The sequence below is a fragment of the Colletotrichum chrysophilum genome, assembly GCF_026319265.1.
Source record: "Colletotrichum chrysophilum strain AFK26 chromosome Unknown scaffold_129, whole genome shotgun sequence".
In the NCBI taxonomy this organism is placed as follows: domain Eukaryota; kingdom Fungi; phylum Ascomycota; class Sordariomycetes; order Glomerellales; family Glomerellaceae; genus Colletotrichum; species Colletotrichum chrysophilum.
The window spans coordinates 69,872-85,722 of record NW_026517416.1 but is presented as its reverse complement, the minus strand read 5'-3'; the positions used below and the strand labels follow the sequence as shown (position 1 = coordinate 85,722).

Below are 15,851 nucleotides of genomic sequence, written 5' to 3'. Positions count from 1 at the left end.
CATCTTCATTACTGACCCGTCCCTTGCGATGTGCGCCTTCCATTCCGCACGCGTCATCTCCCGCCTCGGGTCCCCAGAGTTCTCACGCTTACCGAGAGCGGTATTGTTGGCCAAACTTCAAGCTTGCTCGGATATCCTTGAGACTCCCTCCGAAGTTTACCCAACGACTAAGTTGCTTCGAGGTGGTATATCGGATCTGATCCACGATGCTGAACGGGACTCTGGTGACTCTAGCCCAATGAGGTCCGACTGGGACTTAGAAAAGCCCCATGAAAATATCGGCGAGGCTGCTTCTGTGCCGGATAGTACCGGCAGGGGCTCACGTGAAGTGTACTCCAAATACAGCGTGACAGACGAAATACGAAAGCTTAAGTTTCAACAAGATGGCGAAGATGATGTGCAGCCATACCTGGACAACAGTCGGGAGACGAGAGATCAGCATGATATGGCCCATACACATGCCTTCGGGATGCCCGACATCTCCAAGCCCGACGGCGCTCAGTCCTACATGGCAATGCCGCAAGATATGACAGGGAATTCGTTGGGGTTCCCGCCTGCTGGATTTGGAGGCAACACTGCGGCGTATGACGTTTCCATGACACTGGGATTTGAGCCAAGTTATGATGAATGCCAACCAGACCTGTTCTTGGACTCATTCATGCCGCTCCAGACCGACTGGAATATGGCCGATCCTGGGTGCTTCTGAGATTCAGGGCTGTTTTTAGTCACATACCGAAGGTCTTGCCATCATGAAGTACTTTTCAAGCACGAAATCTATATATCCCGTCTCATTATGCTCTTGTCTGAACTCGATTTGCTATGATTTGCGTGAAGATCAGAGACCGTTCCAGAAAATGCTCTTCTCAATCTTGAAGGAACCCATCAATCCTTCAGTCGCGGACACCACATTAACAAGGTAGTCCCCTTTCTCACAACACCAGCTGTTCCTCTTCTCATCCCAGACGGCCGTACTGTATTTGTCGATGGGAATCGTTGCAAGTTTCCGCTCACCCGGCTCAAGATAGATTTTCTTAAAGCCCTTGAGCTCTTGTCGCGGCCGGGCGAATTTTGAATCTTGAGAGACGGCGAAGTAGCGGATGTACATTTGAATAACCTCAGCGCCCGCCCTCTTGCCGGTGTTTTGTATGCTGAATTGGACATGGGATGGGCTGACTTGAATCCCTGAAATGTCGAAAGTTGTGTAGCTCAGTCCGTGGCTTTATGAAGTTTCTGTCAGCTCAACTTTTAACCGGATACGAGGTACCAACTCACCCGAAAGGGAATGCAGGCATGATACGACGCGTCTCATACCATCGATATCCGACGAACACGCCCTCGGAGTAATGCACTTTCCCGTTGTCACTGCCAAAGCTAAGGAAGGCAGGGTTGTCTTCCAAACGGTCAGGGAATGTCATAGGTAGCTTCCCGCTCGGGTTGATGCGCCCGAAGAGGACATCTGCGACAGCATTCCCGGCTTCGTTGCCGCCATACCAGCTGTGAATCATTGACTTCGCCGAGTGCCTCCAGGGCATCCGGATGGGGTTGCCTGCTTGTGTGACGATGATGGCGTCTGGCTGGGTTTTCAAGACAGCAGAAATGAGCTTGTCGACATGAGGAGGCAAGTCCATGTTTCTTCTGTCCTTACCTTCCTTTTCTAGATCGGCCTGCGCGTGTGTGAGCTTGGTTTGTCGAACTTCAGATCTAACTCACGTTGAGACCAGCTACAACCACAGTGTATTTGCATCTCTTAGCCAGCTCGACTGCTCTCCGGATGCCTTCTTTACGATCGATTTTCCGACACCCACCAAGTCTGCAAGCCCCACCTGGAATCGCTAGCAACGAGCCACCAGTTACCTTTGATGTCGAGGCACTTCCCGCCTCCACCCGCAGGACATAGCGCTCCCCGGCTGTCATCTCGTAGACAGCTCGCCTTTCTGCAGATCCTTTACCAAAGAACATCCCTCCTGGTGTCTGTTCAGTTGAATTGTCGATGACAAGTTCGTCGTTGATGTACAAATTGCTTTCTCCGTATGATGCGAGACCGAATTCATACGGTCCGGTGTGTTCGGGAGTGAAATGCGCTCGCATGGACATGAAGAACGTTTCCGCCTTGTCAGGATGTCTGTAGTCCATGAGTTGATACGTTGTGTCGGGTATTGTGACGTGATCGAATGGCTTCCGGCTAGCCGTGTTATGCGGTTCATTAAACATCTCGATAGTAACCCCTGGGAGACCTGCGTCGTTAAAGACATGTTCTGCAGTGAAGGGAGGCAGTAAGATGTGTCCATAGACGCCAGGTTCATGATGGACCTTCGCGTTTGGTGGTAGTGACCCTCGGATACCCTGCAGGACAGAGCTGGTATAGTAGGGCCGCAGACTAGCACTTCCACCACCACATGCAGCCGGGATCTCTGCATTGGGTCCAATCACAGCCACTTCATCGCATTGTTCTGCTGTCAGCGGCAAGATGTTCTCCTCATTCTTCAACAACACAATGCTTTCGCCAGCTAGGCGTCGATTGAGATTTCGATCCTCAGGCACATCCCGAGTGGTCTCTTCCTTTCCAACTCTTGCCAAAGCCGCATCGTTGACGAACTCCAAGACCTTTCTGGCGCGTTCATCGATAGTATGTTGCGCAACCTTGCCCGAGAAAACCGCAGAAAGGGCCTCCTTCTGGCGATATCTGCTAGGTCCAGGCATTTCAATGTCGACACCGGCATTCAAGGCGGCTTCGCAAGAGTAAGTACCGTACCTAAAAAGATCAGCCAGTGCATACGAAAGGACATAGGCGGTTAGTACCAATCGCTCATGATAAGCCCGTCAAATCTCCACTCTTTCCTCAAGATGTCTTGTAGGATCTTCGAACTTTCTGAGACGTGCAATCCCTGAACTTTGTTATAGGACGACATGACAACTCTTGGATTGCTATCTCGCAGTGCGATTTGGAAGGGCATGAGATAGATCTCACGTAGAGCTCTGTCAGATATGCAAACATCGACCGACATCTTTTCCGTTTCTTGATCATTCGCCACGAAGTGCTTGAGAGCGGCGAGGGTTCCTTGTGATTGAACGCCTTTGATAATGGAACCCGCAAGAATTCCGCTGAGATGCGGGTCTTCTGAGAAGGATTCAAAGCCGCGGCCATTCAGTGGCGACCGGATGATGTTTACTGTTGGGCCAAGCCAGACGTGAGCTCCTTTGGCTTCACATTCTTTGGACAATAGTTTGCCGGCCTGTTCAATCAGTTCAGGATTCCAGGTTGCTCCTAAGCCGCTTCCGCAGGGTATGCACAGGGCCGGCACGGGGTTGAAGAACCTGGAGCCCCGGACGCCGTTGGGCCCATCGGTGCATTTGACAGCCGGGACGTTGTACTGTGAAAGAGGTGTGGAGTGCCAAAAGTCGGAACCTACGAGTCTGTCAATTGATGTCCCTAGATTGCAGGGGAAGACCTACCTGCTAGCAGCGAGATCTTTTCGGCAAGAGTGGCGTTCTCCAGGACATGTTCGATGTTGACCAGCTTCCGCGGGGTTGCCTCCATGGCAGAATCATTCCGTTCAGCACCCATTGTGCACCAGACTGAGGTCCTTCACAAACCGTTTGAATTACATATAAGCCTTGAGTACGAGGAAGACATACATCATTCCACGTAGTGATGCTGGCAAGGAGATTCCGGACATGAGATGACATATCCTGCGCCTCGGATGTCGGCCGGAGAGGATCCCGGATGTCGCCATTGTGCAGATGGTCCAGTGGAGCAAACTAAATTAGGTCCCCAGAAGGTCGCATCCCGGCGGCATGCCCCCTGAGAGGTGTTCATCAGCCCTCCTGTTAAATTGGCGGAGTTCTCTCGATGGCGGATGGCTGGCTGGCTTATTGTCGCACACGATGGAACAAGAAACACTTGCAATGCAAAACGTTTTCTAGCCTCCGACCACAAGGAAATGTGATCCCGTGCCAAGCGATCGATAAGAAAGAAATTTTGATATCTGTATTCATCGTCTCTTGTCGCACAGGTTTCCTCGCTTTTTCTCTAGCCGAAAGCTGCCAGCACACTCTTGTGACCACCATTCGCACTCACAGCAGCACCATTCACCCAGCGACCCTCCTCACTCGCCAAAAAGCCAACAATGTACGCGATATCCTCCGGCTCGCCAATCCTAGCTGCAGCTGTGATGTCTTTGACCTGTTGATCGAGAAAATCTGCAGGGAAGGTCTTCTTAGCATTCTCGAAGGCGTCAGTCGCCGTCGGGCCAACGCTGACGCTATTGAACGTCATGCCCTTTTGCGCGGAATACTGCTCTGCAAAGGACCTCGTAAAGCTCTCCAGGGCAGCCTTGCTTGCGCCGTAGGTCATGATTGGGTCCCTATTTCCTTGCTTGCCAGCGATACTAGAGATGTTGATGACTCGTCCGCCATACGCTGGAGCGTGGGGCATGAACGCGACGGTCAAGCTGACAGGGGTAAACACGTTGGCGTGCATCATCTCAGCGAAGTCTTCGGGTGTCGTCTCGGTCACCGCTTTAGGTCTATCGGCGTTTCCCAAGATTGCGTTATTGACCAGGATGTCGATGGTCTTCGCCTCCAATCCAGAAAGGGCTTCATTGATAACTCGCCGACCGACATCATGGTCGACCATGTTGGCTTGGATCATACACGTCCGCTGAGCGCCGAGCTCGCGACAGGCTTTCAGGGTCTCCTCCGCGGCTGCCTGATTCGAGACATAAGTGATGGCAATATTGGCAATGCCCTTTCGCGCAAAGTGTATCGCGATCCCTCGTCCTATTCCTCGCGAACCTCCTGTGATAATCGCTGTTTTCCCGGCCAGAGACCACGGTTGGGATGTGGTGGTCGATTCCGACATAATGAGATTGAGATCCATGATTTCGAGATAACAGAGAAAGATGGGATGCTTACTTCTCCAATTGCGCCCAGAATGGCAACGACCTTGATTATGTACTGGTCCCGATGAGAGCGTTAATGGGGATTACAAATAGCAACAAACTTCAGATGATGATTGCGCTTCGATCACTTCTGAGTTCCCGCTAGGTAATGTTTGAGTTTCGGCTCGGGCATCAGGTACGTCCGAGGCTCGCAAGACTCACAGACTACCATGAAACGGGATTTTGGAGAGTGGCATTGTTGGGAACTCTGACTTTCCCATCGGTCGGCATCTTTCCGATTCGTGACTTCTATCGGCTTGAAGGTCAGTCATGTGACGCCCCGGACGACATGATATACTAGCTATTACAACTCAAACAAAGCTTTTCAGTCGAGATCTTTTCTTCAAAAATACTAGTGATCAATAACGGCTTATCAGTAGCCTGGCTCCAGTAGTCTTGATATTTCTTTTTGTAACCGATCTTGCGAAATCTACTTTTTCGTCTGGTTGAGACCGAAGGTGGTTAGGTGCGGCCAATCTAAAAAGCAGTCATTAGCGCAACTTCAACCTCACTCCGTGCCTAAACATACCAAATGTGGTTCTCGCAGCGTTGACATGAGTAACCTTGACACTTTCTCCGACTTTCACACTCTTGCCAACTGAAGAACCGAAACAGTACCCATATCTTCCGAATACCGGACTATACTTGGCGCCCTTATCAACTCGTCGGTCCTTGTTCAACTTCTTCCAAGCCATACCACGATCATCGGTTGCCGTCTTCCCAGTAGCAAAGTCTACTGTGATACTCTGACACCGGTAGCAGTTGGCTGTCAGCGGCATTTGAACTCCTCCGCCGAACGTCAATTCGCCCCAGAAGTCTTCCACGAAAGGGCCCGATGCACCTTTCACGACGATGTTTGGTCGAAACTTGGTGATGTCCATTCGATAGTCCCCGTCTAATCGAGATGTGACCTGGTCGTTGGACTCTTCGGTAACCACAAGATAATGAGCCAGATCACTGAAGACCAATCGCTCTTCTGGGAGAGAAAGGAATGGTACAAGTGACTGGATACGTTGCAGGAGCCGAGCCCTTTTCAGTCCGCCTTTGCTGTGAGGTGCCATTGAGCCGAGGACTGGTCGTGATCCGTTGCCAATATAGGCCAACCTGGTTTCAAAGCCAAGCCGTTCCGAGAACCAGGATGACAACTCATCGCCCATATCGTATGCTTTCGCGTCGCTGGCATGCAAGCTGATGCTATACTCATCACAGCCTTGGGTGGAGGGCGTGAGAGGAAATCGAATCTCGTCCTTGGTGTTGACCCCAGCCTCTCTTGCAGCTGTGCCAAAGTCGGTATCGCCGCCATACCATCTTACTACAACTTCGCCTCTGCTTGAATTTTCGCTTCTTCCGTCGAATTCTACTGTCGCTTGGAACAGTGCAAGTTGCAGGTAATACCCGGCCAACATGGTCTCGTATCTCTTGTTCTCATCGTTATCACCATCACGACGGACTCTCTGCAGAGAAAATGTTCGGTCCCCTATGAACCCATATTTTCCTAGGTGAGCTTGTTGCAGAGTGCATCCTCTGAGACCTTTGACGGGGTAACAGTACAGCTACTCAGTATTCGTCAGCATGCATAGACTGAAGAAATTCCGAGTTCCGGGTCAGCCTGATACCTGTGTGATCTCTAATGAGTCTCTTGACGTTGAGTTGTACTGTAGTAGTTGGCTGCTGATGAACAGAGTCGCAATCAGCGCTGCAGCGACAAAAACAGCGGCGTTCGTCGTGATCGCGGGTAGAAAGGCTATTGGTATGTCCGTGATGTTGGTGTTGGTGCCCATGACTTTTCTCTCTGCCCTGATGATCAGAGCTTTGTTTCACTGGACTGTGGCAAAGTCAATGAACGCCAGTCGCTTTCGCTAGACGGACTTCACGACAGTTTTATTGTGTAGTTGTGCCTAGCTGTCGCAACTCCATGCAGGGGTAGACCCTAAACTAAGCCTCGACTTGTTATTCAGACTCCGTAGAACGTGCGGAGTCGCGACTAGAAAATGTCAATTCACACCAACTAGACCCATTATGGAAAGAAGATGGACCAAATCCTGCGGGCATACAAATTCACGGCCAGACACCCCGGCCCGGATCCAACGCATCCTCACACCTTTCCCCGCACATCTCCCCCAGGTGCCGAACCCTTTATCGCCTATCGGTGAGAGGGGCGGGCTTGCGGAGCGGGTTTCTCGACACTGATAACGACCAACGTCAGATCTCTGTGTTCCTTATCGGACCCTCTTTCTGCATGATTCTTCAATTCAGCTCTCCATCTGTCATCTGAACATAAGGAGATCCGACTCCCAATTCGATCAAGCCATCGCATCATGGTCACCAACCGCGTCAGAGTCGTCGAAGGCTCCTGCTGGCCCTGCAAGAAAAGACGCATCAAGTGCGATCTCACCAAGCCGACTTGCGTTCGATGCGCCAAGATTGGCGCTGATTGCGATTTCAGCGTCCGGAGACTGAAGTGGTGCACCCGTCCGACCATCAAGGCCCCGGCCATCTACCAGATCACGACCCGAGATGTGCAACTAGCTTCATCATTGGCCGCCGACGAGAGACGCGCACTCGACTACTTCCATCACCGCCTATGGCCAATGTTCACAACCGCACCAGAGCCCTGTGCCGCGCCGATTCTGCAGGCTCTCGAACATCGAGTCGTGCTTCTGGCGACATGTGTCATTGCCGACGCCCACCGGGTGCTTCAAGACGGGCGTAATAGCCGTAACCTACTCCGCATGAAGCGGCTGGAATGCCTGGCGGCTTTGAGAGGCGAGCTGGGCGACACGCAGATAGCCAAGATCGACAAGGAGTCGCTGATGACACTGCTTCTGGCAGTACTACTGCTCTACTTCCACGACGGGTATCTAGAGTGCGCACAAGCTTCCGCATCGACCACGAGCCACCATGGTGGTGTACGGGCAATCGTCGACAGCTTGGGAGGCATCAACACCGTCCTAGAAACCAGCCACGAGTCGATACATATGCTCCTTTCGGAATTTGCGTCTACGGACCTCACATCAGTCATGCTTAAGGGAGGCCAGCCTGCCTTCAAGGCAGAGATCTGGGAAACGATAGATACCCGAGCTGTTTGGTGGGGGAGAGATATCCTCGGCAGGTCTTCATTGGCATCAGTCTTCCAGCAGATATCTCGCCTGGCATGGTATCTAGACGCTTTGATCAAAGGATCAGAACAACTGTCCATGTCAACCGTGAGGGACTTCGAGACTGCCCTATCGCCGGTGTATGCCAGAATCACCGACGCAGCAGAGAACGATACCGAAACTGAGACGGTGGCCAACGACGCTTTCACACTTATTCGGGTCTTTCAACACACGGCACTCATCTACATGTACCGAGCCATATGCGGCCTACCAGTCTCTCATTCCCTTGTGCAGCAGCACGTTCTTCCGTGTTTGGAGTGCATTCTAGACATCAAGCAACCGTCCAAGGTGCTCAATTGTGTCATCTTCCCACTTCTGGTGGCTGGTGCCCATGTGTCCTCACCAAGGCATCGAAAGGCGGTGTTGGGTTTGGTTCAGGTCATCCGTGATGAGATACGATTCGCTTCGTTTCATTCTGTGTCTGATGTTCTCACTGGGATTTGGAAGGCTGATCGGGAGGAGGTTTCGTGGTTTGAAATGTTTTCGGAACTTGGAGTTGATGCGATTGTACTATGAAATGGTATTATGTTCGTCCATACACACTAAAATATACCCAAATGTCGCTACTCTACAGAACCGTTCCCATATTCAAGTGCACAGCCTTCGTTTGTGTGTAGGCTGCGAGGCCTGCCTCCCCCAACTCGCGACCGACACCACTTTGCTTGACACCACCAAAAGGAACGCGAATGTCAGAGTCATTCGAGCTGTTGATCCACACCATGCCGGACTCCAGGCGAGCTGCTACCCGATGGCCGCGCTCAATGTCGCGGGTGAACAACGCCGCACCAAGACCGTAAGACGTGTTGTTAGCCAGCAAAATGGCTTCTTCTTCCGTCTTGAAGGGCGTGATGGCAACGAAAGGTCCGAAGACCTCCTCTTGGAAGATTCTCATATCCTTTTTCACATCAATGAAAACAGTAGGCTCAATGAAAAAGCCCTTACCATCACCAACATTCTTGTGGGGAACACCGCCCGTAACTAGCTTGGCACCTTCATCCTTACCCGACTGGATATATCCCAAGACCTTGTCGTACTGGGCCTTGGTAATCTGAGGACCTTGGAAAGTGTCGTCCTTGAAGGGGTCGCCAACCTTGTTCTCGAGACAGATCTGCTTGAATCGTGCGACATACTCCTCATAAACCTCCTGTTGAACAAGAATTCTGGACGTCGAAGTGCAAATCTGGCCTTGATTGCTCATGATGCCGACATGTCCCCACTTGGCGGCTTGGTCGAGGTCCGCGTCCTTGAAGACCACAAGGGGTGACTTGCCACCGGTCTCTAAGGTGATGTTCTTGAGGTTGACGCTAGCCCCCTTCATAATCTGACGACCAGTTGCAGTGGAACCTGTGAAGGCGATCTTATCGACGTCCTCGTGGGAGACGAGGGCGTTTCCGGCCTCTCTTCCGAATCCGTTCACAATGTTGATAACACCAGGCGGGAACCCGGCCTTTTCGATCAGGGTAGCGAAGTAAAGAATAGAAAGAGGAGTCTGCTCGGCAGGCTTGAGAACCACAGTATTACCACAAGCCAAAGCAGGGCCGAGCTTCCAACTGCAAAATCCTAGTGAGCAAGGTAATTCCGGAGAGCTTTGAGGATTTCAACTTACGCCGCCATCATCACTGGGTAGTTCCAGGGAATGATTTGACCGCAAACACCAATTGGCTGCTTGAGTGTATAAGCGAACTTCTGTGGTGTTGTTGGGATTGTCTCGCCGTGGATCTTGTCGGCCCATCCAGCGTAGTATCTCAAGGTGGCGATCGTCTCAGCGAGGTCCTCACCGACAGCCACGCTGAAGGGCTTTCCGCCATTCCAAGTCTCCAGAGTCGCAATGGTTTCTTGGTGTTCTTCAACAAGATCTGCCAGCTTGAAGATCAGTTGGCCTCGCTCGGTGTTGGAGATGTCGCCCCAGCCGGGACCATAGAGGGCGGCACGTGCAGCCTTTACGGCCTTGTCGACGTCTTCTGGGGATGCGGCTTCGACAGAGACGATTTCGGACTCATCGCTGCATGATTCGTTTAGCTGACGGCATCATCGATATGGAGACCTGGTTCGTCAAAATGAACGTACCTCGGGTTGATGGCAGTGATTTTAAAGCCAGACGAGGCCTTCACAAACTCATTGTTGATGAAAAGACCAGTGGGCAGGTTGATCTTCGTGCCGTTTGGCGCAGTGAGATCTATTGTAGGTGCCGACATGTTGAAGAGTTTGGAAATGAAGATGTGGTATACGAGGTGATCCGGTATCAGTGACGGCAGTGCCGAAAATAAAACGTGGGAGGAAGACGCGCAGAAAGCCCGCAGAGCAGCTTGCGCATCTTAAGACACCCCGAAGACCCCGCCATATCGAGCGTTCTCAGACACAGTGACAATCAATTGCTCACAAATCGAATACTTATTTGTCATTGAACCCATTTGGGCAACATAGTTGACCATCGAGCCAGTCGTTATCACAGACCCGCATGCCCTACGCTACATGGCAAACTATTCTCCTGTTGTAGAAAAAAGATGGGCAATTTGAGACGAGCTACCAAAAGGCCTCCCCAAAACAGCCTACAGAGCTCCCCCGCATTCCGCAAGACATGCCCAGGGTAGCTCTAACATCCTGGAGACCTGGTTCTTGAGCTCCGGCGGAGGGGTCGGCTGGTGCGGGGTTGATGCAGGGCGTGCGGCTTGAGCTCCAACCTCAGCTTTCCGAATTGGGTAACAATTTGGACCATTTTAGTGGGGCGTCGAACATGGCACAGTCATGGCGCACATGGATGAGCGGACATGATAAGGTTGATTGACCTCTAGCTTGGGCATATCCTACATCAAGAATCATTGGCTGGCGCCGTTTTGAATCGGAAGAAGGCTGCCGAGACTGACAGTAGGAGGAATACAATAGCCAAGTCCATCGTACTCCGCTGCAGTCGCCAGGATGAGGCAGCTCCAACAGACTTGACCTTGGAGTCTTGCATCTAGGAAGAAGTTGAGCAAAATATCCAGATTTCGTTGACAGTAGGCTTACCTGAGGTTCATCTTTCAATTTCCCAACTAGAAGTGACTCGAGTTTCTCCCTAGCAGCTTCGCTGTGTCCAACTTCGTGAAAGGCTTCAGTGGCATCCTGGCCAAGAACCTCAACTAAAATGTCGTCGCCACCACCGCTGAAAGTTAGATATGACAAGTTGGTGTGAAAGAGCGCTGGAACACATACGGATGCTCGGTCAAATACTCTGTTACGTCGTAAACCTTCTTACTGACAACAATAAGGCCAGTGCGATCGGTTGACCGCTGAGCAACATCCTGGAGCGTGAAGGTTTTGGACATGTTGGTAAGATTTGAAAGAGAGATGAAATTCGTTTGTAAAGATCAGCTGAAGACAGTCTTGAGAAGTTGAAGGCCTGAATCAAAGGGGGGACTACATGTTATAGATAGTGGGCGCAAACATGGCAACGGCTTCGGCCGGCGCCAGAATGAAGTAGATACGAATGACATTGCTACTCAAGATATAGATTGGCCCGCTTTATAGTTTCCTATCCTCTGTGTACCCTTTTAGAGACTCTTCTGGTTCGTTGCGGAATACCTAAAGTTTGGGAACACCGAGAGCAGGAATTGACACAAGTCACCTCACACGCCTTCCAGAAACCACAATCATGGGCTGTCTATCGGACGCCTTGCGCATGGTCCATGTGGTTAAGCTGGTGATGCCAAAGCCTGTGTCAAAGCTGGCATCACAGCTGCAATGTATCGTAAAAAAGCAAAATAAACACTTAGTGAGTCATGGAAGTACCTCAGTGATCTTTCATATTGCATGTTGTTTAATACCATTATCCTTGCCAATTAACCAGCATGTCCTTCGAAGCTTCAAGAAGGAATGAGAGCCTCAACCTCGATCTCCACCTGCATGCCCTCTAGCCCAAGCTTGCCAATTTGGATACAAGTCCAAATAGGTCGGTGATTGGGGAAGAGCTTCTTGAAAAGCGCCGTCATAACATCGAAACTCGAATCCATGTCGAGATGATACGAGCGGATTGCATGGATGTCGTTGAAGGTCAGCCGAGGGTCGGCGGCCTTAAGGGCCTTGAGAACGTTGTCGAAAGCAATGGCGATCTGCTTCTCAAGGTCTGGAGTGATGGCGCCGTTTTCATCCCACCCGCCTTGACCGGATGTGCGGACAATGTTGCCCAGCTTCACAGCTTGAGAGTAATGATATTGCTCCGCATTGGATTCGGTACCGGGATAGTTGAAGAACTGTGCCGATGCCATGTTTCAGGATTCAGATTGTCGTTGCAGAGTTGAAAGAAATTGATTCGTGGTGGGCTTTCGGAGGTGACTTGGTTTGCGGATCGTGGCCAGTGATGGAGACTACCTGAAGTCATATCTACTGCGCCTACTTATCTACGCGTGTGGTGCCAAGCTCTCGGTAACCGCGTCGACCGATGTCAGACTACCACGTGTTGAAGCACAGCCAACTTATACGGGGTTGACAGGGCCCATCAGGTCGTAGGCAGCAGTGTGGTCGATCTAATTGCTAACCTGGTGGCGTCATTTGAATGCTCCCCACCCGGGCCGCTTCCTTGGCTCCTATCTGAACGTGGAGGGATGGATAACTGCGGGTCGATCTTGACTGTTGTCAGTCCGTCATGATGTCCAGGTCCAGGAAGTGGTCCATGTTGTTACTGGACCGGGTATAGCGCCATAATGCGGGGTGTTTGAGGGTGAGTATTGAACTGATATGCCCGGCTCCGCGCAAGCATGCACACAAGTGGGTTGCCAAGATCGGAGCCGCATGTAGCTTCATCCTGCAAATAGATAGATTAAGACGATCGGCATGCCATTTTTGATGTGGAGCTTCGGATGGATATCTTACAACCGGAATAGGAGAGCCTCCCCGTTGACAACAACCTACATTCGTCGAAAGATACGACCAAATGGTCATGATAGTGGAAGTTGTCACTCTCCAAGTTCTATCTACGGAGCATGGTTATCAGCGCTTGATGTATGATGGGTCTTTTGATACCGTCAGCTGGGGTTCAACATTTTCGTTAAATTTCCTGATAGAAGTGATCCAATTCTGATAGCCCCTCCTCCTCGGCGGTGGCCGCCGTCTTGAGGAAATGCTGACCAGACCTGTGACCGTGCCGTCTCCAAATGGTTGCGGAGTAAATTGAGCCTTCTTCCGTGGACAAAATGTCCAAATCATGCAACCGAGAAAATAAGTTAGATGATATGAACCTTGTATTCACAGCGATAGCGTTGTCACCCAAAGTTTCCACACCCCATATCAAAGATCTGACAACTATCACAGAAGTCAAAAGTGAAGAGTCTATCTCGGCTGTTGAGGCCGCTGGCCAATCGCAATTTGGAATGCTAGTGGTGGTACAAGCCTACCCAACTTCGATGCAGAGTCTACGAGTATGCTAGGGATACTGAGAGCGTACTACCTACCACCTGCTGGGACAAAGAGTTCTTTGGAGGATGTTCTACGTGTTATTAAAAACGAATTTACTCTAGACTGCGGTATTCAATGAGCATTAGCTCCGTGCTTCTCGACTAGCTTCCAGTATTGTGATGCAGCATTTCTCCTCAGCGGCTTGCCGATGAAGATCATGACCACACACAAAGCCCACAGAGCCACACCAAGTGCAGCCGTCAGGATGAACGCATTTCTGAGGCCAATATTCTCAATCATTGGTACGACAGCGTAGCTAAAGGCAAAGCCTAGAGTACGTTAGCTTCTGTGCTGCCGATCGAAAGCGTGAGAGACTTACCCATAGTATTACGAATCATAATAACAGATACAAATCCTTCTCCAGCAACTTCCTTGAAGCTATCCAGAACGTATGTGAAGGCCAGACTAGTGCCTAAGGGTAGCGTAACTGAGATGATTCCCAGTCCAAAGGCAATGCCAACCCAATGAATTCCTAACGATGCCCCGACTCCGTAAAGAATGCATCCGATGGGATGGGCAATGAGTGCCACGATGCCCAGCCAGAGCCGATGTTCCGGTTCCATCACGCCGCCATGTCTACGCGCCATGATCACCGACAACGCATCGCTTGCCCAACCAGAGATGGCACAGCCAATGGAGACCCCGATGACAGCAGCCAGGTAGAAGAGACCGATAACGTTCGAGCCGAAGTTGTACGGAGGATTGCCGAGTATGAGGGCAAGGGACCCGCCGACAACATTATACCATGACAGAATGCCGCCGACTAGGAGACCCGCGAAAAGGACAGTCGGAAACCGCAGCAGATGAAAAGGCAGAAGGGTTCGTTTGAAGTTGCTTGGCTTGCGAGAGTCCTGGTATCCCCAGAGCTTCAACTTCGACCAGAACGGCCTATCGGTAACAGAGCTGTATGTCTGTGGCTCGTTAACGTCGATACTAGAGTTTATCGTCGCGACTCCAATCTCGTCAGGCTGGGTCTTTTTGGTCTCGTTCACGTCCCGATCACTCAAAACTCCTCCCTCAGTGTCAACAGCGTCAGCTTTGAGCCCTGCCGTGCCAATGATCTCCGGGTGAACACTCGGTCGGTAGAACATCGTCTCCTCAAAGAAGAGAAACGTTGAGACGCTGAGCGCGCCACCCAAAATGGACAGGATGTATTGAATCCATCGCCACCCCAGGGCTTCAGCCACAAATCCTGAAGCCACGGGGCAGAGAAAAGCACCGCACCATAGCGTCCAGCTGTAGATTCCCATGTAGAACCCCCTTTGGTGAACGAAGAAGAGGTCATCAATGATGACCTCGATAAGGGTCTCCATCGGGGAGGAGACAACGCCGAGAATGATTCTGTTGATGTAGAACTCGGCGCTCGACTTCGTGTATGCGGACCAAAGAGTGACGAAGGTCGTCAAGACAATGGAGAAAACGAGACTAGGTCGTCGGCCATAGACCAAAGCGAAGTTTTGGGTGATCAGTGTTCCCCATCCAAGGAAGAGGTACATCAGGCCATTGCCCGTACTCAGGTTGGCGACTGATATTCCCGTGTCGGCTTGTATTTGCAGATAGGCGGGCGAAAGACCGGAAACGATGGCGGCAATGAAGAAGCACCAAATCATCACCCAAATGATGTTGAATGTCTTGCGCTTCTGAGTCCACGCGAGCGGATCATTGGGGTCGTTGCTCGGCTGAGGAACAAGCACGATGTTGGGTTGGCCACTTCCGTGCTTCACATCAAGAACACCCTGGGTGTCAACGAGTTGAACCGTTCCAGGAACCTCAAAGGAAGGCATTGGCTGTGACATGACAGCTGTTGAGATGTAAAATGAACAAAAAAGAGTTTGTAGCTTCTCGGCCTGATTCAGCGCAATTGTGTGCAGCGAGCTGACGATATATCACGAGAATCTCCGAGGATCATGGCTAATTCAAAACTGCCGAATGGGTGGTTGTCGAATGCAGGATTCCTGCATACCATGTTCTGGGTTGCGTATACTGGGTTCTGTGCCTTTATCAAGAGGTCTCATCCATGCGTACGCTAGACCGATCGGGGGAAAAAGATGGGCCAGCACCACCTGGTCAGTCGCCCCAGCATGAGTCGCACGAGACGACTGCAAAAGTCACCGCCCAGGAATCGTAATCTTTAGTATTAGCTATCCGGGAGCCAAGGATGGCCACGTATATAAGCTAGAGATAGAATTCTTCTAGGGTAAAAAGCGCAGGAACGGCGCTCTTCCCCGCATGAGCCCCGTTGTGACCAATGTACCGTTCTGATAAGTTCTCGTTCGAGAATCTCCACTACGTCTAGCTAAACAGTGACTACCGGCGTTCAGGC

The 15,851-nt window shown here is 51.2% G+C and overlaps 7 protein-coding genes across 7 annotated transcripts; 1 reads left to right on the top strand and 6 right to left on the bottom strand.

The window, feature by feature from the left end:
• Nucleotides 1–835: 835 nt before the first annotated feature.
• Nucleotides 836–1,628, bottom strand: COL26b_011088 (uncharacterized protein; the record flags this gene model as incomplete). Its single annotated transcript, XM_053183765.1, has 2 exons — nucleotides 836–1,127; nucleotides 1,273–1,628. 2 exons carry the CDS (start codon nucleotides 1,626–1,628, stop codon nucleotides 836–838), a joined length of 648 nt encoding a protein of 215 aa, XP_053032304.1.
• A 2,402-nt stretch (nucleotides 1,629–4,030) lies between these two features.
• COL26b_011087 (uncharacterized protein) lies at nucleotides 4,031–4,879 on the bottom strand (the record flags this gene model as incomplete). Its single annotated transcript, XM_053183764.1, has 1 exon — nucleotides 4,031–4,879. The coding sequence occupies one exon, from the start codon at nucleotides 4,877–4,879 to the stop codon at nucleotides 4,031–4,033; it is 849 nt and encodes a 282-aa protein (XP_053032303.1).
• A 2,379-nt stretch (nucleotides 4,880–7,258) lies between these two features.
• On the top strand, nucleotides 7,259–8,366 carry COL26b_011086 (uncharacterized protein; the record flags this gene model as incomplete). The annotated part of the gene is made up of 2 exons (XM_053183763.1): nucleotides 7,259–8,286; nucleotides 8,333–8,366. The coding sequence occupies 2 exons, from the start codon at nucleotides 7,259–7,261 to the stop codon at nucleotides 8,364–8,366; spliced, it is 1,062 nt and encodes a 353-aa protein (XP_053032302.1).
• A 300-nt stretch (nucleotides 8,367–8,666) lies between these two features.
• Nucleotides 8,667–10,293, bottom strand: COL26b_011085 (uncharacterized protein; the record flags this gene model as incomplete). The annotated part of the gene is made up of 3 exons (XM_053183762.1): nucleotides 8,667–9,648; nucleotides 9,705–10,100; nucleotides 10,166–10,293. 3 exons carry the CDS (start codon nucleotides 10,291–10,293, stop codon nucleotides 8,667–8,669), a joined length of 1,506 nt encoding a protein of 501 aa, XP_053032301.1.
• A 614-nt stretch (nucleotides 10,294–10,907) lies between these two features.
• COL26b_011084 (uncharacterized protein) lies at nucleotides 10,908–11,403 on the bottom strand (the record flags this gene model as incomplete). The annotated part of the gene is made up of 3 exons (XM_053183761.1): nucleotides 10,908–11,054; nucleotides 11,105–11,240; nucleotides 11,291–11,403. 3 exons carry the CDS (start codon nucleotides 11,401–11,403, stop codon nucleotides 10,908–10,910), a joined length of 396 nt encoding a protein of 131 aa, XP_053032300.1.
• A 537-nt stretch (nucleotides 11,404–11,940) lies between these two features.
• On the bottom strand, nucleotides 11,941–12,342 carry COL26b_011083 (uncharacterized protein; the record flags this gene model as incomplete). Its single annotated transcript, XM_053183760.1, has 1 exon — nucleotides 11,941–12,342. The coding sequence occupies one exon, from the start codon at nucleotides 12,340–12,342 to the stop codon at nucleotides 11,941–11,943; it is 402 nt and encodes a 133-aa protein (XP_053032299.1).
• A 1,258-nt stretch (nucleotides 12,343–13,600) lies between these two features.
• On the bottom strand, nucleotides 13,601–15,324 carry COL26b_011082 (uncharacterized protein; the record flags this gene model as incomplete). The annotated part of the gene is made up of 2 exons (XM_053183759.1): nucleotides 13,601–13,797; nucleotides 13,848–15,324. 2 exons carry the CDS (start codon nucleotides 15,322–15,324, stop codon nucleotides 13,601–13,603), a joined length of 1,674 nt encoding a protein of 557 aa, XP_053032298.1.
• Nucleotides 15,325–15,851: the final 527 nt, after the last annotated feature.